Raw genomic sequence first — 27044 nt, 5'->3', positions numbered from 1 at the left:
GGTACCCAAATCAGTTGCTCCAAATTTGGAGAGTTTAGATCTGCATTCAAATACCTGTCCCGAGTTGCATTTGTCTGCCGCGAGAGATTTAATGGCGGCGTGACTATCCGTTAGGATTTTTATTGACCTACCCGCCCAACCCATGTTAAACAAATGGTTGGCGCATAGATCAATGGCGAAGATTTCTGCCTGAAATGCTGTCGCCGACTTTCCCAGACTGGCACTGAGTTCAGTCAGCGGTCTACGACTGTAGACTCCGGCTCCAGATCCCTGACGGGTTCTGGAGCTATCAGTAAACCAGCAAGGTCCTTGTAGATAGAATTCCTTGTGACGGAGCCATTCGTCTCTGCTTGGAATCAGAGAACTGAAGGTTTCATCCGTGCTGGTTCTTATGATTATCTGATCAGTTTTCATGGCCATCACCTCGTCTGCCTCCAATTGGACTGCAAAACGATTGGGCACGAAAATGAGTTTGTCAGGCTCATATTTACGGTAAGGTGGCAGAGCCTGTGGATTACCAGTCTTGCCTCTCTCTGGACGGAAATATTGCCTAACGAATAATATTGAAATGATGTAATGATAAAGATTCAAGGTTCACCTTCTGAAGAAGGAGTTGTGTATAGGTACAGTCCGAAATGTCACATTCATTAAATAAAAACTATTCGTTAAGCAACATTTCTTCTGCTTCTGACAAAAAGTGCGAAAACTACATACGTGGAAGTATTTCATACTAAGCTTTTTTTGTTATTATTCCTTGTTACTCAGATATTAGTATAGAAACACTAACATTAATAACACCTTCACTTACATAATATGATACACGATCCGCTATCACAGTAATATTTTTAGGTGGAAAAATTCAAGAAAAAGATCAACTCCATTACAACTTAACTTTTTAACTTTACCCACCTCAATATGCTGTAGGCAACGCATGTAAGGTGTTTCAATAACTCATGTTAGTGAAAATCATATCATTCAGTTTTCAGTTCAATTATGGATTTTCATCAAGTTTCGGCCACTTCAATTCAATATTTCAGTGAAGATTTAAAGAAGTGGAAGAATTTACTCAGAAGCAAATCAATTATTTCAATTGATTTTGTTTCAGAGACTGGGATTGAAAACCCTAAAGAGTTTCAGAAGATGCAGAGTCCTCCCAGATTGAATTTCAATCGATATAAGTACCATAATCTTGGAGAATCTAATGGAAAACTTTTGATTTATGTAATATTTTTCTGTAACCATTACGTGTTTAACACGAAATTTCCGATGTGTCTGTACTGCCTGTATCTACATCATATGTAGATACAGATTTTGTAAACTACACGTCTCAGTTCCAGATATCCCCTTCGAAAACCGAAATCTCTAGTTCATTATTATAGCATATTGTTCAAATGGAACAAATATTAACATGATACATATTTGAACTCTCTATGCTCCCTTTTCTATATGTATGCAGATGTTTTTATTGTTTAATGCTGAATACAGCAGCTCAAATTAGTGCTCTGAATGCTACATTTATGTAACAAAACTAGAAACTCAGGATTCAGCTCTACTCCTTAGGTGCTCTATAATATGATCACATGGATTCTTGTGGAAAATCCGCTCTCATTTTCATTTTCAAGAGACGGGAATTGGATTCATTTGTTCACCTGAAAAAATTTTTCTTTTTGGACATCCTCATGAATATAATCGCGATTATTATTTCATGTCCTAAGTAATGATATATTTAGGGATGAAAAGTTTTCTTCATTGGCTACCCCTAAGCATATCTTCATTTTACAGAAATTTTATTCCAAGTTAATTTGTCGCAGTATATATTACAGTGAACTGTAAATGTATTGAACGCGGTATACCCATTTCATGAAGCGCTCTGAACAAAAATTCAATAAGCAACTTTCATATATTTATACTCCATCCAATTTGGTATGCTCCTCAATCAATAGGTATGTCAAAATATGTTCGAAAACTACGAAAAACAATTTCTTCTCTGAATTTAGATATGAAAGTTCTGCCATCTGAGGAGTTCTATTCGAAGTTCGTAGTAAGAGGTTCTGTAATCCTAAAACCGTGTTTCTGACAGCGACAAAATTCTGCAAAATTTTCTTCGCCGATTTTCAGAGAAAAAAACAAAAAAGAGATTGCTTTTTTTACTAGTATAAAACAGAGTGAGTCTTTGACTTGTAAAAATGTTTTAACAGCAGATTCTTGAGATCAAAACAAACACTTTTTTCCTATACCATATTCCCTATTTGACTTTGATGAAAAAATATAGCCGTTTTAAGAAGAAGAGAAACAAAATTCTCTTCTGATGTTTTTAAACAGAGGTGCATTCAGCCAAAGTACCCAATTTTCCAAATATCAGAGATATTATTTATTTTTGAACATCAAATTACTCGAAAACGGCACATAGACGAGAAAATATGAAGAATACTTTCATCTTACAAAACGTTCAAATATTTCTTTGACAGTGTCCAATTTAGTTTTAAAAGTTGGGTTCTTTGTATTTTTTATATTTTTAAGGTACGTGATGGTTATAATGAGAAAACTGGAAGACGTAGATGATATCTTGTATTCGAGAAGGATTCATCAAATAAATGAAAAACTATATTCCGAAATTAATTCCATTCGATGAAACCGTTTGTGAGATAAACCGAGCCTATTCGGAAAAAATTGTAGAGAAAAAAGTATTTCTTTTCACCTCAAGAATCTACTGTTGAAATATTTGAACGAATCAAAGAGTCACCCTGTGTATTGAAGATAGCGGCAATTTCCGAGAAACAATTAATATAAGTGAAATTTTCTCGGAAATGTTCGATAAATTTATATTGAAAAAAAAGGCAATATTTCAATAAATATATTTAGAAAATGGATAACATCGCAATCGTTGTTATAGATTCGCGATTTTTCCACATTGGAAACTAGAATATTGTCTTATTGTTGTGATTTCCGTTTTTACCCAAATTGGCTATTGATTTAGTTTTTTAAAATACAATTTATTTATATCTAATTTTTTATTCCCCATCAAATTTTAATATTACTTTGATAGATATTCCTCATCTTCCCAGAGTCATTCGAGCTAATGCTATATTTGGGATAATCAAAAAAATACGTTCCTAGACACTTGGCCTGTTATTGAAGCCATATTTTTCGTTTGACACTCTAATTGAAACGAAAAACATTTCATAGGGTATTCCCAAAAAAAAAGCCGTATTCAGATGAATGGTTTTCACTCGAGTTATCATCAAAAACTTCCTTCTTTCAGATGGGTCCCCATTTATTAAGTACATTCCAATTCTGAGATACTCAAGAAAAAACACGTATCTGAGAGTCGTTATCTCGTGGTCATTTGAATCGAGGAGGCTAAAAAAAAAGCACAAAGAAGCGCTGTATCAGTGACTTATTCCTGTCACACATGACAAGGCCTTCTGACGAAAATGATTAATTTTTTATGGAATATCTTTGAAACGTCACATTTTGCAATAACCATTTCAACCGTTTCCCGAAAAAAATTCTTACTTTCTACTTAAAAATAAAAAAATGGGTATTTAAAATTTAAAGCGTTTCGTTTCCTTTGCACAATTTGGCAACATTGACTGAAATACGCGTTGATAATAAAGGACAACAAATACACTGTCATCATGATGAGATAGACAAAGATGGCTGTCTATGAAGTCTGCGACGAACGAGGAAGGTCGTGATTTTTATCGTCAGTGAGTACGCGCCTTATGATGGCAGTAAATCAACAGCTATTATTTTATAAACAAGCCATTGTCCTTTCTATTTTCCTGTAGGCGCTGTTGCCAAATCGTAAACTAGAAACGAAGCGATTTAAATTTTAAAATCTCATATTTAACAAATTATTTTGAATAGTTTCAGCGGTGCATTTGGAAAATTCATGAATGAAACTCATAATTATTCAGTTAAAACTTGCATATGCTGTGATAACCCAAATGCTCCAATCGTAATACAATGCAATTATTTGGAAGACAAAAGAAAAAAATCTTAACCAGATCAAAAGTGGAAGAGGACCTCTAGGGAAATAAAAATAAATTATAAACACGTCATCAAACATATATTTTTTAATACAGAAAAAGGTAGGACAAATAACATGGAAGAGGGTGAAGTTAAACTTCTGAATTATCAAGATCTCGGACTACGCAATCTACAGTGGTATCACAATTGTTTGACTCGTCTCTTCTGGTGAAAATACAGTTAACACCGATATCGCTCTCCTCTGGGGTGGATCTTATGGACGAGTTAGTGAATTCCGTGCTTGGCGACTTGAATTCACAATCCGGCGACTTGATCACATTGCTACTCTTGGAATTGACGGAGACATACGAGTTTTTTCTGCTTCTGTTCTCTATGATACTGACTAGGACTTCTGTGGAGCTGCTTATAGCAAGGGCTGGTATCGAAGGGATTCTACATTCTGGCACCATTCTAGACAGCAAACCACCTTCCTCCGAGAACTTGGTGATGTCCAGACTCTTTCTTTGGTTATTTGGCGCTGCGGAATGGGAGAGGGGGGTGAGTTCTCTGGGCTCAGAGCGGTACTCCCGCTGGTACAACGGGAGGTATTTGGGTTGAAGGGGAAGGGAATCGACAGTATCAGCTGCCGCTGCTGGTCTAGGAAGGATTTGAGGGTTGTTAGCTGCTTCAAGAGTCTGCTGGTCTGTAAAATTGAAAAATAAAGTTGAGGAGACTAGATTAGATTAACATATGAAAGGAGGGGCGACAAAATCATGTCAAACTCTTAAACATCTCGACATAAGGTTAAATCGAGCATTATGTGATGGCTGAGTTTACTAGTCAGGCATCAAGTTTTCAATAAACTTCACTACCTTCCTTGGTGTTACATACATGTTAGCAAATGTTAATTTGACCCCCCTTAAAATATACTGATAATGTCCGACGACGAATGTCGAAGGAAGAATAAGAGTATAGAACCTATGCTCTGTGAACTCTGTGCTCCAATGTTACCTGCTCTCTCTTTTGCACAGGCCGAGCACACAATTACTTGAACTACCTTGCCGGGCGGTACGCTTTGTACCTGACCCTTTGTTAGAGCACCTCCACGTGCTAGATAAACGACCGCCATCTTATTTTGTGAATAAAAAGTACCAACCACGTGTTTTATTAAATCTAACATACATCATTTGACTCGAGCACTGAGCACGTAGCCCTTCTAGATAGACAACCTCCAGTAGCAAAGGAAGTTTTAGTGAATCAGTGACTTCTTGATAAAACCGAGAGGTTTCATCTGAAATTTTTCAAATATTCTGCAGGTGGTAATCCTGAGAGTATCTGTGTTTTTTCGTTTTTCGTCAGAGTTCCCATTTTCTGAGTGATGGACCTTTTTTGGGCCAGCTCATCAAGTATAAAAGGAATAACTTGGCCTATCCTTGGTTCTTGAACATCGTCCAGAAAACTTACTTGACTGCCATTGCTATCCAGCAATGTCTGGCAGGGAAATTACTAAATGGCTCTTATCCAATAGAGGGAGTTGTGCTCTCTTCACTCTCTACTCTCTAATTTTGACTTAGGACAAATCTTTATTGATTTCTATGTTTTATATGTGAAAGAACACGAAGTTCTACAATTCCTCAAGATGCTACAAAAACGAAGGATGCTTTCTGTTCCGAAAAAATCAATATACGTTAAAAACTATGGGGTCATATATTATGAAAATCTCCTTCTGCGATATGGCGTGCAAAAACTGGCGTGCAAAAACTATCGCGTTTCCGTTAGTAAAATGGCCATGTACTTCCTTATACATCGCTTTCGCCATTTTGCAATTTACTACATCGAAATGGTTCTGTTTATTTCTACTTCAGTTTGAAGAAAATTAGTAAATATTCCGATAAGTGATCTACTCCTTTATAAGTTAGAACTACTAAAAAAACCGAAAATCAAAAAACAAGATGATTTCTCTGAAACTGAGTTAGTATTTATCACAATGGTAACAAGAATGGAGCATGTTTGGCCAAATGCTTTCAAACTTTCAACTGTCAGTTCCATTTCGACCAGAAAACCAAAAAACTATACAACGCATAATTTATAATCTAGCATGCTAGTAATGAATCTCAATAACTGCCACTAACGGCCGGTTTCATAATCAAACCTAAAGTCACTTTAATTTTGAAGTTTTCTTTAACCTTACTTAGCTTAGAGTGACAAAGATTATGAAACTGGAAGTTATTCAGGCTGCTCAGTGAACCATGTATGAACAAAACTAGTGATAGAAAAGGTTATGACCGATCAGAATATCCGAATTCTCTAAAAAATCTCGAATTCTTGGTGCTACGTCCCTATATTGAAACCAAATCAAATTTCTTTCAGCTGAAGAAAAATAGATTGATTTTTTTTCAAGAAATGCTAGCTTTAATGCAGCCAATTTTCAACCATTAATATCTTGCCAAAATGCTTAGTTTCTACTGAGATGTTTTGGACATCCCATTTTAAACAAACATCTTCAATTCGCACAGGCACATTTATCAAATCACAAGTTTATTTTATTTTCATTCGACGATTTCAACAAAGGGAATAGTGAGTCTTTACTGAGGATAAGGTGATTCTCTTCATTTAAATCGCAGATCGACATATGAAGTTTCGATTGCAGCACCCTACTGGAATGTTTTCGCAATAGATTAACATCTGAGTTACAAAGATGACTGGTAGATGGCGGTAAAAAACATTTTCTGGGTGGATATGAAAGTCGACCGACAGATCAACAAGCCACTCAAGATGATGGATAAAGATACCTGTAGAATTTAATGAATTTTTTCTTTATGCCATACAGGATTCGCAAGAATTGAACAGCATTTGTATGTACAAAATCACCTAATCAATTTATTGTCATTTTTGTTCTATACTGAAGAAAGTTCTCTTTTTATCGGAACTCAAACTCAATATGTATTAAGATTGGTTGTTTCAACATTATGTAGCTCAAAATATGAACTTTTTCTTTTATCTTGGAATATGATTGCATTGGAATGGAAATGAAAATTTCCCTTATTTTATTGTTTATTGTTTCGTTGCAAATTGGCGAATGCGTGAGTAACTTGACCGTGAAACAATGAAAACTGAATTCGTATAATTTTCAAGTATTTCGAAACATTACCAAATATTGATATAACTTCGAATGTCACTTTTTTTTCTGAGCCATTGAAATGAGAATATATATAGCTTTAAAAAAGAGGACAAATTTTCCTTCTGCAAAATGGCGAATACTCCTGTCTTATGAATAAATTTTTCGCCTTAGATTATTTATATTTTCCATAATGATAAATTCCAAGGCATCCTTTATGCAATTTGCAAATATTCAAGATCATCTTGTTTATCAAACTTTCGAACAATTCACAAGTCTATCCAGCTTGAAGGCAATTTTTAAGAAAACTATTTATTTCGATAATTATTATGCAGTTCATAAACTGAGCTCTAAAAAGCATATTATGTTTGAATTGTTGTAAAGCATAAATCGATTTTAACGATACATAGGAATTTTATGATAATGATAATTAACTAAACAGATCGACAAGATTACTCATGTGGTATTTTCTTACCATTATTTACTAACTACCTATACCTACCCGTATTCTGATGCCCATTATATGGTCCATTGTGGTGTAGGACTGCTATACTCGGCACTGAAGGACCTTGAAAGCCAATACCTTGAATTATTCCAAAACAGAAGTTTTGTTCAGTATGATAGGGAATAAATGCGATGTGAAAATTTCAAAAAGAAAATGGACTCGATAACAAGGTTATCGAGTAGTTCTCGAAATATCCAAAATCAAACAAAGCATTTTTCGAATATTTTCACAGATTAAGTAGGTTCTAATTATAAAGCGAAATTAAAAAAATCTAAAATAACAATATTCTTATAAATAATACTTTTACTGGTCGGAAAAATGGTAGAGAGATGAAAAATATGTTCCAGATATGAATTCGTAGTTAAAAAGTCTGGGTAAGTCTGGGGTGCTCACCCTGTATTTCGAATAAATACCCCCTAATATCATTTTTGAAGCTTCCCACAAAAGCAAGCAGTTGATGATCTTCACCAAGTATGTTATTATCTCAGGAGTCAGGACTCAACAACGAACGACACTCAAGTCCTGCTTGCGTTATTAAAAAAAATCTCATCCATAGATAATCAAGTATTTGCCTACCGATTCGATTGGCCGGTGAGTTGTCCTTAAAAGCCAGCGGAGGGTGCTTTATTGCATTCATCCTTCTATTGACATTGTTCTCAGTTTTCTTTCTCCTCGGCTGTTCTACCGGCAAAACTCGTCTGCGTTGCTTTGGGAGTTTAGATCGGGCCTGAAAATGAAAGATAATTTATATTGTGAATGGACCGGTGAGTCCGCAGTATTTCTGAATAAATATGGGAAATTTGGATTGGGACATTCTGTTGAAGCTAGCCGCATTTTTCGGTCGGTTATTTGGTGAAATCATTTGATATTCATGATCAAATATCGTTTTATTCGTTAGTAATAAGTAGTACAATTTAACTCTATAAGACTTTTTCAGTTTGTCACGCTTCAGGCAACTATTAATTCCATCTTTCAATCCATAAACGTATCTGATATCCCAACCACTCAATTTGTTCCTATGACATGAACCTGTTTTTTCTGTTGAATATCCTAGTGGGCTGTCTTTATTTCTATGGAAACATTTTTGGTCCATAATGGCCTTATTGAAATTCACATTTCTGGAGGTCATTTTAGAAGAATTAAAGTATCTTTCGGACCAGTTGTGGAGTGATCCAAAAAACTGCAGAAGACATGAAAACATGAAAAATCAATTTAAGAAAATCATTCATTTATTTCGAATGGTCTTCAGGATATAATTTTAAGTTTAAATAATGAAATTTGTAGGAAATAGTTGCACATTGATAAATAAGTATGATTGGGGAACTTCGAAATCAAATTTCATGTAGATCAGATCAGAATAGAATTTAAAAATTGGGTGTTCTCCTTCGAAAAAGCTGAGTGATATCGTGTTTCATCACTTTCCGAGCATCCTATAAAATTAAAAATGATTTTAGCTTATGCCCTAATCGAAGTCAAAGTTAGGACCCATTGCATAAAACAACTTCCGTTCAACTGATATTACTTCGACAAGTGAACTTGGTTCAACGTTTGACACGTTGCTTATCGCGAACTGAACCTTCGTTTAGGTGAACTTCAAGTATAGTATGTTAGCAGCAATGCCAAAATGTAATTTTATACTTTCAAGTAATTTTGACAGATAAGCCTTTGAAAATGGAGACAATATAGAATTCTATGCACAAAATGAGGAGCGAAATTCGAAAAATTTATGAAATTTATGAAATTGTGTGTTGTATTATCGAATCCATTTATAGAAGAACACTTGTCAAGTGAATCAAGAAATTCTGTTTCAGTAAGTAGGTACTTATACAAATATTTTTTTTTCAGATTAGGTTCTCATTGATAAAAATGTTAACTACCGGTAGATTCGGGTGACTCGGGAAAGTCCTGCAACTTAGGACAATTACCCCCCTTGCAGATTTTCGTGTTTCTTACCATTTATGAGTGAAAGGACAAACTTATAAGATTGTGTAGCGTCTTTTCGGTTAGTTTAACAATTAATTAATGTTAAGTTTTCCGTGACCAGAACCTTTGAATTGACAGGAAAAATTAACGAATTCAGGAGAGCGTTTTTTTATGGTCATTATACTTTCTAGTGTCCTTCACATCTGTTTCACTTTGTGCATGTGTAATTTGGTTTCTGGAGGCGTGGGATATTGGGATATTAGATATGTCATGAAACAAGGTTGTTTACAAATCAAACGGCAACACAGATCTCATTCATTTTCTTTGTTGTGTCATAGATAGCATTGGTAGCAGGAAATATGACGATTTTTCGCAGTATATTATTATTCACGTTATTTCCACAAAGAAATCACCAAAGAATGAAAGAAATCAAAGTTCCCTTGTTTTGTTTAGTTTTTTTACGTTTGACTTGCAATATATTTACTTTCGCTGTAATAGGGGTTCATCATTTAATTTCCTTACCGAATTTCAACTACCTGTATAAACAGAAATTCTAATTTTTCAAAACTATACACCGTATCAAGTCACCTATTTCATTTGAGAGTTGAAAAATCAATAGATTTTAACTTATGTCCAAAGCCTCCCAAAAATCGGTGGGTGACTTGGGACAAGTATATTTTATTTTTTTCAAAATTTATAACCGAATATTGAACTGAATCATGGTATATATCCTAAACAATAGTCGGAGTCATTAAGCATATTCGAACCTCTTTTTCAGATAAAAATAGATCACCGTCTTGAAAATATGACAAGCTGAATTCAACAAACGTCCCATGTCACCCGAACCTACGGTACTATTATTCTACTATAATTTTTAGAATGAATTCATTAGAAAAAGAACAGTTTATTTCACTTTGAAAGAAACTCCACCCGCTGTGGCTTCATAGACCCCACAAAAATCACCATTTGTCTGTAATATGCACACTGTTTCGAGAAACCTCAACGTCAATAATACAATTTCTGCAGGTGATAAAGCCCTATTCCTGGAGAATATTTTGGAATTTCTGAAAATAAAACAACCACGTTTTGGGAGCTAATGACTGGGCAGATACTTTCAGTGATATATGATACCACAGTTCCTCTGTCTACATATTGAAATGGTCGGAACGTTCTCTGAGACTTCTTGGCGTTCTATGATTTGTTATAATCACCTCCAGCTCCATAAAATCTTCATCATCATCTGTATCACCTGTATATTGATCTTGTTCAAATGAAATTTGAATCTGAGTGTCAACACTTGAACACAGGTTCAAGTTCTTGAACAGGCGATTTCAGGAGTTCAGCTGAACTACCAATTTGAACTCTAGTTCAGTGTTATACAACAGAATTTCTAGTCATGAACTACAGTTCAATGTTGAACTGCAGATCAAGAAGTTTATGCAACTGGTCCTTAGAATCATTCTCCTAGTCAAAAATTTCTGTATATTATTCTATTCTGTATATATATTTCAGTATACAGGGTGAGTCTTTGACTCGAACAAATATTTTAACAGTAGATTCTTGCGGTGAAAAGAAACACTTTTTTTTATAAAATTTTTTCCGTTTCGGTCCTGATGAAAAGATATAGCCATTTTACGTTTTCATAATGAGCTCTGCCACCCCTGAAAAAACAAAATTATCTTCATAGTCTGAGAGCTGACGACGAAAAGAGTTTTGTAATGTCTAATTAAATATGATTTAGTATTGGGAGTGTACACTAGTCAGCACCCACTCTCAAGGTCAGGTAGTGAAACACCTAGCGGCGACGCGCTTTGATCTAGGTATATGAAATTACAACATAGTCTACAAGTATTTTGTAATGATTGAAAATTGTCACTATACTAGTTTATAGAACAGAAAACTTGAGAAAGTGACCTTATTTTAGTGAAACGCGGTGGGTCAGTACCCCACAGAAGTTGCTGCCTTAACGATGTCGTTTCAAGAGATTTGTAGTGGCTGAAAATGCATTTATTGCTCAAATATCATATATTATTTGAGAATAAAATAGTCAGACCACATATCAATAGGAGAGAGGCAGGCAGCAGTCACCCAAAGTACGGATATTTTAATTCAACATAAATCAAAGAGCGTCGCCGCCAGTTGTTCCACTACCTGGCCTTGAGAGTGGGTGCTGACTCATGTACACCACCAAAACTAATATTTAAATATGGGCTATTATAAAACTCTTCCGGATTTTCGTCGCCAGCTCTCGGACTATCAGAATGACAGCTAAATCTATGACTTGGCAGACTTGGACATCAAATTACTCGAAAACGGCGCATTATACGAGAAAATATGAGTAATACTGTTATTTTACAAAACGTTCAAATATTTATTGGATAGCGTCCAACTTTAGTTTCAAGAATTGATGGGTTCTTTACATTTCTGGTAATTTTATCAAATGCGTAATGGTCAGAAAACTGAAAGGCGTGAATGATATCTCGTGTTTGAAAAAAAAGTCAAATAATTGAAAAATTATATTCCGAAATTCAATTCATTCGATGGAACCGTTTGTGGAGTAGAACTAAAAATAATTTTTTCATGGTTTTTCAATAGACTATCTTTTTTTGATTTGGGAAAAATTATATAGGGAAAGAGTGTTTCTGTTGACTTCAAAAATCTACTCTGTTAAATTATTTGTACCAGTCAAAGACTCACTCCTGTATAGTAAGTGTAAATTATTATTTCGTTAGGAATAAAATGTATGAACATTATCAAAAATAAAAAAAAACAACTTATTCCACTCCTAAGACAATTTATCCATATTATTGAAGATAAGGAATACGATAGTGTTGGATTTATTATCAAAAATATGAAAATGTAATTGAAAGATAACTCATCTCCTTTCTTTAATTCCATTTTGTGTTCTTTTTGTTTCAGTCCTTCAATCTTTATCATCGATACTTCTGTTATTCTTCAGACCTCTATAAAGAAAGTTCTCATCAAAAATTCATAAAAAATATATAAATAAGTCTGATTGAGTATTGAAATTATCAAAATCTGATGTGTAGCAAGCTCATTCGATTGAATTGAAAATTTGTCTGAATGTCCCCCGGAAGAGCCCAAGCAGCCTTGAACATATTTGAAAAAAAATAGAAGAGGAAATGCGAATTATAACTGAATATTTCACGCCCTTGCAATCTTATCCACAAACCCGCGTATATTTTTGACACCCCATATCTCGCCTAATGGATCTTATTTGACGTATTCGGACCAGAAGAAATTTCTGCATTCTTGCAGAATCCTTTGTGAACATCCTGTATACATATTTCACTGGGAGATCCATCAAGACATTTGAGCTTGAAAACAAAACGCCTTTTTCATATAGTTCAGTTTGAGTAATCAGAGCATATTTTTTATCGATCGACTCTGTTTTGTCTGAATAACTGAGAAACTAGGAAGTTGAAAATTTGTCGACAATAAATTATTTCTGATTTTTTTCGATGATAAGATCACCCCTGTGGCTTGAATACATCGGTTAGATTCATGTTGGATTTGAGCTTGAAACGGCCTGCTTCCAACGAATGTCATATCCATGAATTTTTAAACATTACCTAATATTTTTTATAGGTATCACATATATCTTCAAAACCCTCCCTTGCGAAACACCACCTCCATGAAAAATTGCAAATATACATACAGTTCCTTAATCATGGAAACTGATTAATCTAATTACATCATACAACCAACATACAATGTTGATCGGTTTGTAACTTCGACTGGAAACTAACAACGTTGCGGTTTATAATGTTACCTAATTTGCAACCCCTATCTCCCTATTGGTTGTGTGGGTTCCGAGTGAAAATCGCTCCGCTAATGAATTCAGCCGGAGTTGTAACATTTCGACGTTTGAGAACAAAAACCCAGGTCAGGAATTTGCTGGAGAGTTCGAGAAATTATTCCTCTGTAATGGAAACAGCTTTTTGTTGAAACTTGTTGTAGTAAAACATTAGGAACGTTGAAAAACCCGATTCTTCTAAAATAACAAAGGCTTATCATAATAAACATTGTAAAGAGTCGAATTTTGTTTGAGTTCCACCAGTTTCACAAAGACTTATCCAAAGCTCCCCTCGAGCGCATCAGGAGAAATTCAATATGTTAGAAGGGAGATAAGCGGGAAGAGGAATGTGGAATACAATTTTCCTCCGACCTGATAAGCAAATATTTCCATCGAGTTCATATGTCTGCTTTTCCTGTATTAATTACACTTAAGAGATTCGTCGAACAAACAGAAAAGTCCCATACGGGGGATTAGGTTTCCGAATCCTTCCGCAAAGTGAATTGGATCGTGAAATGAGGGACACGGTTGGTTAATACGATTATTTCATCGGACTCGCTGAATTATGCAAATCTTCATTGTGGGATTTAATATTCTTTTCATTGCTATTTATAACTAATTCGTATGTGTTCTGAAAGATTTTATGATTTTTTTCAATTATGATATTCAAGATTTTCACTTACAAGATGTAGCGTTATACAGGCTTTGTCATAAGTCTAGTATAGAATCATTGAACTCTATGGGAACTGGAATGGCTTCGTAGGTAGCAAAATTCGACGAAAAGTGTGTCCGACTGAGAGGGAAGATGTAGAGCAACCCTTCTCTCTCTAGCGTGTTTTTGTTTACACTATTATAACCTAAATTTAAATGTCATTTTCGTAGATAAATTTCAAAGTAAATTGTTTAATGTCTGTTTGTTAGTATTTCAGTAAAAATCGTGGTGAAAAATTGTTTAGAAGCCATATACTTCCGATTTACATTCCTAAGAAACTCGAAAAATGTCTATATATTAAGTCAAGTTAGCTGTTGAACAGAATTTCTTGTGCTTTTTCAAAGCTTAAATATAGTTTTTTGGTTAGTGTTTTTTAAGTCTATGTGTTTCCCAGAGTGACAAAAGTGGTTTTTGCAGTAGCAAAACATAAACCAATCCATCCTGATCAGTTTTACGGAACTGAGAATCCACAAAAGAAGAGAAGCAGTAAATAATTAGGAACTATGCCTCATGTTTTTCATTGTTCTAGGTTCCCCCTCCGAAAACCTTTTACTTTACAACTATGGACCAAAGTTACAGGAAGGAAAAATTCAATAAAGGCCTCTGTTAATGCCAATTGCTGTGAATTTGGAGAGTATTGCTGCCCTGCATTTGAATTTAAAAATCAAAAGAGTGGTCAAAATAACTTCGAAATGGAAAGTATTGAATGTTTCTCCAGATACTTCGAGCAGAAAAATCTGTCGGAGTATCAGGAAAATGTTGTATACCTATTATATTTCCGGCTACATAGTGCGCATTCTGTCAGAAAAAAACAGAATGTTTCATCAATCAAAATTAATGAATGATTTGTACAGAAACATAGGCAGATTATATTACTTAAATGCTAGAATGTGTGTTGCCTATACGGAATATGTATTGTTTTACTCTTTATCCAATGAACATCATATGGGATTATTTTTTGCGCTTTTTCATGAGATGTGCGTTCATTTCGTTTTCTGCCAGCTACTGAATAAAGACTATTTTTTTGAATAGTAAACTAGTTGAGCCTTTAGAATCTTTGGCCGTATTTTCTGTTTGACATTAAAGAAAGCCTGGTTTGGTCGTCTTGTAGGTAAGTTTGCACCTACCATAAGTTTTTATAATGCAACAACATCAAATCTTGTAGCTGTTCAAACAATAAAACACCTACTCAGATTCTACCTGATTTATTGGAGAAATCCCGTCTCAGCACAGATGAACTTCATGGGGGATCCTCTACTATTCGTCAGAAAAATTAATTTTATTTAATAATTGTTAAGCATATGTAACATTTTGTCTCAATTATGTTAAATAAAAATATTTCAGCAATTTTGTTCTTTACTTTTTGATATGGTTCCTTTTATATATTGAACTATTTGGAATATTTAAAATCTCTCGCACTGACACCAGAGACGACTGTCTCTGCTCCAGAGACAACTCTGTCTCTGCTGACACTGCTTTTCATATGATTCCAAAGCTTTATCCGAGGCTTTTCAGAAGATCATTTCCTATATTCTTGCCTCACGATTATAATTAATATTTATATTCAAATTACTCTAAAGCTTCAATTTTATTAATTCAGCAAGGCTGCAAGGGTGATTAGTAAAAATTTCGTTCTCGAAATTCCGGAAATTATGATTAACATCATAAATCAATAAAAAAAGTGCATATTCGTGAAAATTTTTAGAAATTTCGATTAGAATGACAAACTAATGATTAATTATTTTTAGAATGAACCGACTCGTTGAAAGATTTGAACAATTTCGGAAATAGAGAAAGAAGTGAATTTTTCCAATCAGTATCAAACCTTCGAATATTTTCAGTTCGAATAATTCATTCTTTCATTCCCGCACATTGAAATGTTTACGTTGCTAATAGCAACGGCGTGCGAGAGAGAAAGGTTGCTCTACATCTTCCCTTTCACTCTTCCTCACTTTGCCTGTATCGCGATGTCATTCCAGTTCCCATAGAGTTCAATGTATAGAATTAATATTTCTTCAACAAACCAGGTACCCGTTAATTAATTTTCAATCACTTTAATTTACTGGCAATGAAATTGATAGTTTGCCTATTACGGCAAAAAGTCTACATTTCGAAAATTGGAGAAAAACCTCACCTGCTCATCTTCGAAAGCCTTGGATTTTCATTGGATTTCGACCGAAATGATTCAAGAACAACGTGACAATTAGGCTCTGACAAAGAAACAGTAGAGGTCATTACTATCACAAAAATCTCTTCGAATTTTTTGAGAGATGTATATTTTAAAATTCCCATGCAATTTTTCATACACTGTGTCCATTTTGAAATGTACAGGGTGTCTGAGTTAAAGTGTCCTTACACCTTATTGTGGAAACTTAAGAAGCTACAAGAAAAAGTTGAATTCAAAACTTGTCTGTAATCGATTGAACTTTTATTTTTTATAGCTCACCTTAATACAGGGTGCTCAGTTTTTTCCCTGTTGGTATCTACTTCCTTATTTTAAATAATATTGTTGCATTCTTGAATTCTTTGTCAAATTAACAGCCATGGTCCTATATAGCACCTATTCTGAGATATTCGACTTTTTCCTAAAATTTTGACAGCTGTAGGTACTCACTAAAATAGCTGATACTAGTTTTCTAATGAATGTATCAGAACCAAATTTTGTACAGCTCTTGTTGATATGTTGGATCATACGTTACATCTCCATTTTTAGCAATCTGATATACAGGGCCTTCAAAAATTGAAGTTGGAAATTCAAATAGAAGTTCAATCAAAACTTAATTTTTTCAAATGGCAAACCATGTTTATGTCTTGCTCATCATGTAGAGAAGGTTAAAATGAGCAAAAAATGTATTCAAAATTTTTCTGTAAAGTGAAGAGTTTCAGAAATATGGCCAAAAAAGTGCATTTTCCCGTAAGAGCCAACGATAATTAATTAACAGCTATTTTAGTGAGCACCTACAGCTGTCAAAACTTTAGGAAAAAGTCGAATATCTCAGAAGCGGTGCTATATAGGACCATGGTTGTTGAACCAAAGTTTCCTTAAAATTTTACAAGAAATTCAGGTATGCAATAATATGCAGGGTGTTCCATTTAAAATAAGAAAGTTGATACCAGCAGGGAAAAAACGAGGAACCCTGTGTTAAGGTGGGTTATAAAGAATAAAAGTTCAATCGATTACAGACAAGTTTTGTATTCAACTTTTTCTTCTAGCTCTTTTAGTTTCCACAATAAGGTATAGGGACACTTTAACTCGGACATCCTGTACCACTCTTAATATCCCAGACACCATGCGAAATCAGAAACCCTATAAAGATAGGTAAACTTGGGTTGGTTGAAGAACATTTTATATTGTGGATTTCAATAAAATTTTATCAATAAACGTGATAACAGTAACCTCCAAAATTTTCAATGGATTGAGTGACACCAATTTTTAAAAGTTACTCGATTGACTTTTCCAGAATCCCCTTGACCTGAGTAGCATCTACTCTTTGTCTACGTAATGAAATTTTTGGTTATACTTCGAAAGATGGTAGTTTGTTAGTTCGATTCAGATCGTAACATTTGTTGATTCAATTATCGGTGAATGTTATGCATCTGAATTAATTTCGTTTGTTGTCAGTAATGTTGTAGATGAAAACAAGACTTATTTTCAAATTCTGCCCTTACGTTTTGGAAAACTTCAACTTGAATTTCTCGGCATGCTGTGAGTACCTTAGTGTATTCCTATTCCTACTTTCAATTCTTCTACATACCTACATCCTACATCATATAAATTTTTTTCAAGAATGGAGTGAAAGATGGAGCTATGAAGAATGCCACTTCAACCATTTCTCTATAAATTATAGCTCGTGAAGTGACGCAACTTTTGTGATTTTCAAAGCAATTCGAAAGAAAAAATTTCGTGTGTCAATTAAATATTGCTTTTTGACATGGAAAAAATACCGTCGAAGTATGGCTTCATGAGCATTATTCGGAGTCTCCTCAGGGAAAATCAACCATCATTGACTGAGTATATGCAGAGCTTAAACGTAGTGTTTCAACCACCGAAAATTCATCACGTTCTGGAAAGCCAAAAGAAGTGATTAAACTGGAAAATTCCAAAGAAGTCCACAAAATCCTATTAAACAATCGTAGAGTGAAGTTGCAGAAGATAACAGACAATTTAAAGATATCAAAGGAACGTCTGGGATTTATTTTAATTCAATATTTGTCCATAAGAAGATTGTTTTAAGTGGTTGCAGCGTTTGCTCACAGTGCACCAAAAAAAACAACGTGTCGATGATTCCGAGAGCTTTTTGCCGTCAAAAAGATGCCGTTCAGAACCTTATACAGAGTGATTTATAACTATTGGGACATAGGCTAAGGGCAGATTGTTTGGACCAAAATATGGCGATAGGACCAAATATACCTCAATAAAATATTGCTGTGGAAAAGTATAGACGGCGTTGAAGTTCCGTTTTTTGATTATAATTTCACTGTATATTTTTTCATCCGTTTTTAAGAAAAACACAATTGAACAGTTCAGATCATCGGAAGGGGATTTGAAGTAAAGATTTATTTATTTTATTTATTTATTTCGACGATAAAGCATAATTAAAAACAATGTAACATAAAAAGAATAAACTTAAATTAAATGTTCTACGTGGCCTCCTCCGACTTCTATGCCTTTCCTAATTCTTTTAATGAAGAACTTTCGAACTTCGAAGAAAATATTATTCTGTCCCCTTGTAAAAAATTCAACTTTAACGGCCTCTATCTTTTTCCACAGCAATATTGTATTGAGGTATATTTGGTCCTACCGCCATATTTTGATCCAAACAATCTGCCCTTAGCCTATGTCCCAATAGTTTTAAATCACCCTGTATAAAAAACTCATATCATTTTCTGCGGTTTTCTGAACTAAGCATATTGAACCTATAGTTAGCTTTGGTGTAATCATGGTCTTTTAAGAGGAGATTATCACGGTATGCCAGATATTTGAGAAATTTGTGTTGCACTCTTTCTGATCGTTTAATATGACATTCATAATGAGGGTTCCAGATCGAAGAGGAATAGTTTGGTTTATTCAGAACGAAGGTATTGTATACAAGGTGAATAAGCTCTTATTAGTCCTGAACAATGTTGGTGAGTGAATCCAACCATTTTATTAGAAGATGAAATTATGTTATAGATATGCTGAATGGAAGTTAACTTGGTATCTAAAATCACTCCGAAATCACGAACACTGAGAGAATCTATCCAAATCCTCTTGAAGTATGTGCTATAAAAATATCTCGATTTCTGACCACCCACTTCCACAAATACGAATTGGGATCACCGCAACACAATGGAAGAAGTATGGATCCACTATTACACTGCAGAGCCAAATCGGCAGTCAGCTGAGTGGACTGCAGCCGGCAAACCACGTCCAAAGCTGTCAAAAGAGAAAATAGTGATGGCGTCCGTATTTTGGGATGTGCACGGAATTTAGTTCATCGACTACCTTAAAAAAAGCAAGGCCATCAGTAATGAATTTGAAAAACAGCTACAAAATAAGAAGAGAAGTTCTCTTCCACCAAGACAATGCACCGTGTCACAAAGCCATGGCTTACATAGCCAAATTGCAAGCAATGAGCTTTGAATTGATTCCGCATCTACGATATTCTTCAGATTTAGCCCCCAGCGACAGTCACCTCTTCGCACCTGAAAAAAATGCTCAACGGAAAAAGATTTGGATTGAGTAGAGAAGAGATAGCAGAAACTAAAGCCTTTTTTGGGACAAAAGAAATGTTAGAGGGACTTTGGAGTGATTGTAGCTCTCTAGAAGCAAAATATGTAGACGAATATTATGATTTTTGCCGAAAAAAATTAGTTTTCTTTGCTAGACCGGAAACTTTTCAGCCGATGTGTGATGTGTCAGCACTTTGAATACTCTGAACTAAATAGTCAAATGTCATATTTTGAATGCGGCCTAGTAGTCGCTTCACCCATTTTTTCTTTATTTTGTTGACTTCAAAGTCTGTCTTCCATTCTGTTTTACGACCATCAGAAGTTCACGACAATTCATGAATGCCGAAGAGGCGAACGTCCTTTAGGAACTGTTTCCCAGGAAAACATAAATTTTAACGAAAACAACGTCACGTCTGATTTATATATTTTCGTGTTCGAGCAGAATTTCTATCCTAACGAGACCTTCATGGATTGAGCGATTCTCTCCACTAGTTTATCACGATTTTATTCATTAGATGTAACTTATTCATTTCTTACCTGAGTGTGGGAATAAAACATCGAAAAATTCGACACTATAACTGGAACTGGCAGGGCAATGGTCAGGACTCCGGCTAATGCACATAGAGCTCCAACGAACATGCCTGCGTACGTTTTTGGAGCCATATCTCCGTAACCCACTGTCGTCATTGTTACAATGGCCCACCAGAGACCCTCTGGAATACTCTTGAAATTGTTGGTTGGATTATGCTGCAAAATGAATATTTGTCTGAATGGAACTGGATTAATAATTAGTGTTTCATTCGTGGTCAGTGATCTTGTATACTTGTTTTGCTGAAATTATGCCAGACTTTCGGTCGGATTAGGATATTACAGAAGTATTTATTTGCGTATGATGACTCGCTTTTTTCTTCGAGAAAATCGCTAAGGTATCAATTCTTATAGTCATCCAATGTTATGGTGGATATATACGACAATATACCAGATCATGTTCTCAAAGAGTGTTGAATCGATTAAAACCAAATATTAAAAGGACGAATGGTTTTCAATGTTTTCATATTGAGACGCATTTTGTGAAATTAATTTCGATGCCTCGAGTACAAGTGATGATATTTTTCAGGGAATATTACGAACGTTAATTCATTGATCCTTTTTCCAAGCATTGGATTGATGAGAAGAGGAAAATATCTATGCAGAGTGACTCTTTGACTCGTACAAATATTTTGACAGTAGATTCTTGAGGTCAAAAGAAACACTTTTCCCGTTTACCATTTTCTCCGAATCGGCTCGATTCAAAAGATACAAGATGTTGAATAACCACAAAAAAACGTTATTCTAGTTATATCTCACAAATGGTTTCATGGAATGAAATGGATTTCGGAATATAGTTCTTCTACAAGCGTGCGCGTTCAACCTTTTTCCCGCACACATTGAAAGTTGCAAAGAGTCACTTTCCCAAAAGGTGTAGGAAAACCACTTGCTGGATTAGCAGGGGTTTTTCCTGCACGCAAATATCATAGAGTAAATAAAATTCTATCATGTCTCTATGCATCGAACGCCAACTATGAGAAAACCATGGTAACGACATGCAGAATTATGTCTGTCATTATATAACGTGCGTTCAAAAAAATTCGTCGTCAAGTAGGCTATGAAATTTTGAAGGCTGATGTTCGGTGGCTGAACGTATGTCTTTCCTTGAATTACTTCATCTTCCCAAAATGTAAACAATGATGACATTAACCTATATATCGTAATTTTGTACGGAAAGGCACTTTTCAGAAAAGGTTACCTGTAAATTTCACCCAACTTACGAAAAGCATTTCTTTCATTGAGTAAGATGACAAGAATCCAAACAATCTGAGGCGGTTAGAAAAGTTCTTCGTAAAAATTTTAACCGTCCACTATTTTCATACGTAAGAGACATGAATCTTGAATTGATCGTGGTAGTATGTTTTTTGTAAGAAGGTTCTAGTTACTTCAGTCATATGAATAAATCACAGTAAGGCCCAGTTTCACAATCATTGGTAACCAGTGGTGGTTTATTAACCACTACCTTTGAGTTAACCCAAGGTTTAAAAAGATGCTCGTTTCACAACAATAAAACGAGTGATGGTTTTTTGACCATCGGTTTAAATTTTTTTCTGAAGGTTGGTAATGTTTTTCGTGTACGATAGATCTACTTTTGGGTTATTTATTACTGACATTTCGTATTTCTGTGAAACAAGAACTTAAGAATATAGAAATTGTTATGAGTATGACAGAAAACGAATAAAACGTATGAGCACCGTATGAATGTTTGATGTTCTGTGCTGATATGAGTTTCATAATTGCCTAAAGGTTATTTTTCGTTTGGATTTTGATTTGAGTGAAGATGAAGCGTTCGTTTTTTCTTGTGCGAAATAAGAAAAAACAGTGCAACTGTGCTGGAACAATAGAAATTATTACTTTATTGAAAAATTCAAACAAAATTGAGTTTTGCAATTATAACTTAAAGTTCCTTGAATAATTTAAATCTATCTAGGTGTTTTCCTCAACAATTCTACAAAAGCCTATTTTTATTGATTATTTGAGTTTGAATTGAGATGCTTTGATATATTTCAAAAATTCTAATTTCACCACTCTAATTTAACATATTTGCATAATAACTATTCATAAGATTCAGTCTAGTTCCTCTAGTTCTATTATTTGACAATAATTCTTGATCCCCTGTAGGGGGCACAGCAACATTTTGATATGAATTCATTGCTTCTTCTTCTCCTCATGAAGGAGGTTGTCTTTCATTTTCATTACAAGATATGTTATGTAAAAAAGCTGTGAACTTAATCATCATCATTGCATCTATACTTTTAATATTCTCATTGAAGGAGCTGAGATTCTTCGCTTCCAAGCTTCCAACTGCCTTCCTTTCCACTGTGTTTCTGAATCTACAGAAGAAATCCAGGTCGACATACTACTCAAAATAATTCCTCCTAGCTCCAAATGTTTAGGCGTCACTGTTTTCTCATCACTACTATGAGTTTTCATCATAATCGTCCACGATAATCGTAAATAATAACTAATAAACACCCAATAAATGTGAAACGCTTCCTAACCAGTATTCCCGAAGAAATGCTGACTTGTCTCTGACAGAACTCAAAATATGTTATCTATGCAGAAAAGCATACGCCACGAAACTTCTATGTCCAGGCAACTCATAGTTAACTCATGAAATTTTCGGGGTCAAGTCGACCACAAGTTTACTTTAGGTCAAACGATAAACCACACTTTGTGAAACAGAATTTTTGATTTAACCACTGGTCACTACATAACTTTGGGTTAACCATATATTGTGAAACTGGGCCTAAGATTCTCAATAAAATGTTTATTAATTCTCTATAAATATTGAATTGATTCAGTCATTACTGAAAATCCATGACTAAACTAAAAGAAATGAATTACATGAAAATAGCTATTGGACAATTTATTAAAATTCAATTCAGCTATAAAAAGGCATGATGCTTTCTCCTTCATAACGTTCTGCTATTGTTCCATAAAAGAAAGTAGGTCCACATTTTGCCTTTGACTGCATACTGTCAGTATGCATCGGTTCATTCATCAATTTTTCTCGGATGCTACAAGGTTAGGTAATCACAACCTTTTCAGTTTTCTGATAACATGTCAATCTTTATGGAAACAAATGGATATCTTTTTTTCAAAATCGGGTGGCATCTCTCCATCCACTTGAGATAAAATCTGAAGAGAGGTTTGTCGAGCTTCTGTCACCATGTTTTCATTATTACTGAACTCTAGAGTTTTCTTTTTTGGTATACCACTTCCTTTTTCGTTTTAACATACCTGTTTCGTCAACACATCGCAAAACAGTACAATGGAAAAATTCATTCTTCATAATCTACAGCAACATAGGCTTCAATGAAGTCGCCGGAACAGAATATTTCCATTTTCCTTCAATTTTCTTTCCAATTTTGAAGTAGAATTCAATAGTAAAAGTCTTTCACACGTCCGTAAAAATCATCTTTATAATTTGCTGATAATTTTAACCCATAATAACCTAGTGTTACACATATGTAACGCAAATTTCACTGGCAAATCTATTTTATTTCTCAGTAACTGTAGCTATTAGCGTTACATATATGTAACACCATTTTTCTCAAACAAAAACCATACAATTTTCAAACAGAAATTGAGTTGTTTTTGTCTTGTACACTCTATAAAGAATTTTTATTCAATAAGAATAGTGATCATAACTCAGGTTATTAAGGGTTAATTCAACAACAACCCAAAATGCTAAAATGACAGTTCACCTGGAAAATAGTAAAGCACGAGCTAAGAATTACGTTTAGACACGAAATATCGACGTTCAAAATTCCATAGCCTACTTGACGACGAATTTTTTTGAACGCACGTTATATGAATTTATCAAATGAGATATGATCTGTTTCGTGAAATGGATATATTTATACATTTCAACCACTTGTAGAAAAGATAATGTTCCTAACTCTTGCGGAAAGTGTCTTGCCCGCAAGTATCACTTTCCGCACTTGATAGAAAAATAAATATTTTCATTCATTCGACGAATGTTTTTCGAACGCAAGATATCATCCACGTCTTCCAGTTTTCTCATTATGACCATTACCTGCCATAAAAATACCAAAAATTTAAAGAACCAAACTCTCGGAACTAAGTTGGAATAATAAATATTTGACAATTTTGTAAAAGGAAAGTATGCCTCATATTTCTTCGTATAATGCGCCGTTTTCGAGTAATTTGATTTTTTAAAAATTGAAAAGTAGATATCTGTGAAATTAAAAAAATTGGGTATTTTGACTGAATACAACTCTGTTCAAAAGATCTACAGATGTGTAACGGCGCAGATTCAGCTAGATATTCTGGATGTAATTTTGTTTTTCCAGGGGTGGCACCGAGGTGGCACAGTTCATTATGAAAACTTGAAATGGCTTTATGGCTATATCTTTTTATCAGGGCCGAATCGGAAAAAATGCGTAAGGAAGAAAGTGTTTTTTTTGACCTCAAAAATCTACTGTTGAAATATTTGTACGAGTGGAAGACTCACCCTGTATAGTATATTCTAGATTTAAAAGGAGATTTCGTTGCGCTGTAAGCATGACATTGGGGTACATATTCTTCAGACTGCTTAGAGCTTCGCGTTGAATGTTTTATTAATTGATTTATTCATGGCCTTTTTCACCATTTTCATTTAAATTATAAAATACTATAAGAAGTACAACACATTGTCAATTGTAATACCTGTAACAGAATATCAGGAAAACCTTCTATTTTCCGAGGTGTTCCATCAATTTTCCCTCATCCCATATATAATTCTCGAATGTTCACTTCAGTGAAACATCTTTTACCCGATAATTAATCCCAGAAACTATAGTATCAAGTATACAAACCCTCAAATCATCATGCCTCAAACCGGAAGAGATTCCCTAGTCGAATACCCAAGTTTAATCTAATTAAAACAAGGGAAACGAGTTTGTAATGTATAATGTAATATATATCCTCAACGCATGATATATGCGATTAATAATCTGAGGGCTGGCTCGCATCCAGGTAACCCTAGGCCAATACACACGTACTCCCTCACAATTCAAATAAAATTCTCGCTTCGGATAACCGGACGAAGTTAGACTTGGCCACCGCCCAAGTTGAGCCCAAGAAGGACGTGATATTTCATAGAGGAGGCTTTTTCCCTTCGCGTCTAAAAAGGGATGCTGAAAATATTGAACTTGGAACTAGCGCGTATAATTTGGCATAGGGTAGGATATTACGTTACACATTGAAGTTTAGTCCAAGTCTAACAAATCACAGTGTAGAAGGGTTTCTTCACAAAACAGTCTTCCAGATCTTCGAATAAAAAACATTCTCGCCAAAATTGACCAATTTACGTGATAGTTACGCACAGTCACAATTTGGTTCTCAACCAACGTTTGTAGGACAATACAGTGTTCCCTGAAAGTTGTCTCCTAGAAATGGTAGCTATGTTGGTAGAAATGTCACGTGAATGGGCTCAAGAGCCCCTTCAAATTTAATCATCCGTGAAAACGGGCATTATTCTCATTAGGTGCCTCCTTGGGAGGTAGGTCATTTCACCCTCTAGATCTCGAAATAGGTATAGGAAATTTTTTTAAATGATTCAGCCCACCAATATGTTACTGTGAGATTACGTCATAAGACTTCTTTTTTGTTTTTTTCCTCTTATGAAACCCTTTTTTCTAGGTGCCATAGTGATGTCCCGAGACCAACGTTTTGAAGTATCGTCTCGCCAATAAGATATGAAGTCTCGTCTCGTGTTCTATAGTCTTGTCTCGAGTCTCGTGCGAGAGTCTCGTAAAAGTCACCTAGTTAGGTCATAACGTTTTGTGAAGTAAGTATTTCAATTTAATTATAATTACCTATAACGCATATACTCTAGTTAATCTACCAAGTGATTTTTTCAAATTACACTATTCAACAAGGGTTCTCCCACCTAAGAGATTTATATTTTTTTTGTTAGGTATCCCTCACCTAATTACAAAAAAAATAGTACTTACGTTTGTTTAGCTCCCGTTATCAAAAGACATGCGTGAATTGTCCATGTTGGCATTTCTGTACCCTACGATACTTTATAAAATAAACAAACTATTGAAACAAGTTCAGTTTCTGACAGCATTGAATGACTTTGAAAAAAAAGCCTGGTTGTCCTTTGTAGAAGTGACCGAAAATTTTCTTGGCAATCACAAATCTCCGCAATATGTAAATATCGTCAAAACGATGTTACAGGCTCATCAAAAAATGGGATGCAACATGTCCTTAAAGCCCGTTTGCAACAGCCGAGAATTCTCTACAAAATTCTCGCAAGAAAACGGCAGAGATTATTTTGTATGCAACTGAACAGAGAATTCTACCGAAAGTGCGTATGCAACGGTATATAATTCACGGCGCATGAATTTTCGAGCGAATTCTCTAGAGAATTCTCGGCTGTTGCGAACGGGCTTAAAAATACACTTTTTGCAATCACATATTAATGTCTTTCCACAAAATATGGGAGCCGTAAGTGACGAGCATGAAGAGCGATTCCATCAAGACATCGCGTCATTCGAAAAACGCTACCAAGGCAAAGGGGAACCCTCTATGCTTGCTGATTATTGGTCCATAGTTAGAGAAATACTGGAGTCGTCCTACAGCAGAAAAGACAAAAGATCTAAGCGATCGGAATCTTTTACACCATTGCAAATATTATAATGCATTGTTTTTGTTAAAAATCATGAATATAATTATTAAAAAA

The 27044-nt window shown here is 34.7% G+C and overlaps 1 protein-coding gene across 3 annotated transcripts in view; it reads right to left on the bottom strand.

The window, feature by feature from the left end:
• Window positions 1–4064: 4064 nt before the first annotated feature.
• The window catches only part of LOC123316468 (potassium voltage-gated channel protein Shaw-like), a 229838-nt gene continuing 206858 nt past the window's right edge, over window positions 4065–27044 (bottom strand). For 2 of the 3 annotated variants that reach the window (XM_044902550.1, XM_044902552.1), the window contains exons 8-11: window positions 20297–20506; window positions 8172–8322; window positions 7593–7673; window positions 4065–4675 (exon numbers count right to left, since the gene is read on the bottom strand). In XM_044902550.1, coding sequence (XP_044758485.1) covers window positions 4125–4675; window positions 7593–7673; window positions 8172–8322; window positions 20297–20506 — 993 coding nt within the window. In that variant the 3' untranslated portion in view covers window positions 4065–4124. The remainder of the gene's footprint in view (window positions 4676–7592; window positions 7674–8171; window positions 8323–20296; window positions 20507–27044) is intronic. The other variant, XM_044902551.1, reaches the window with a different exon arrangement.

The sequence above is a fragment of the Coccinella septempunctata genome, chromosome 7, assembly GCF_907165205.1.
Source record: "Coccinella septempunctata chromosome 7, icCocSept1.1, whole genome shotgun sequence".
NCBI classification, from domain to species: domain Eukaryota; kingdom Metazoa; phylum Arthropoda; class Insecta; order Coleoptera; family Coccinellidae; genus Coccinella; species Coccinella septempunctata.
This window is presented reverse-complemented; position numbering and strand designations above follow the sequence as displayed.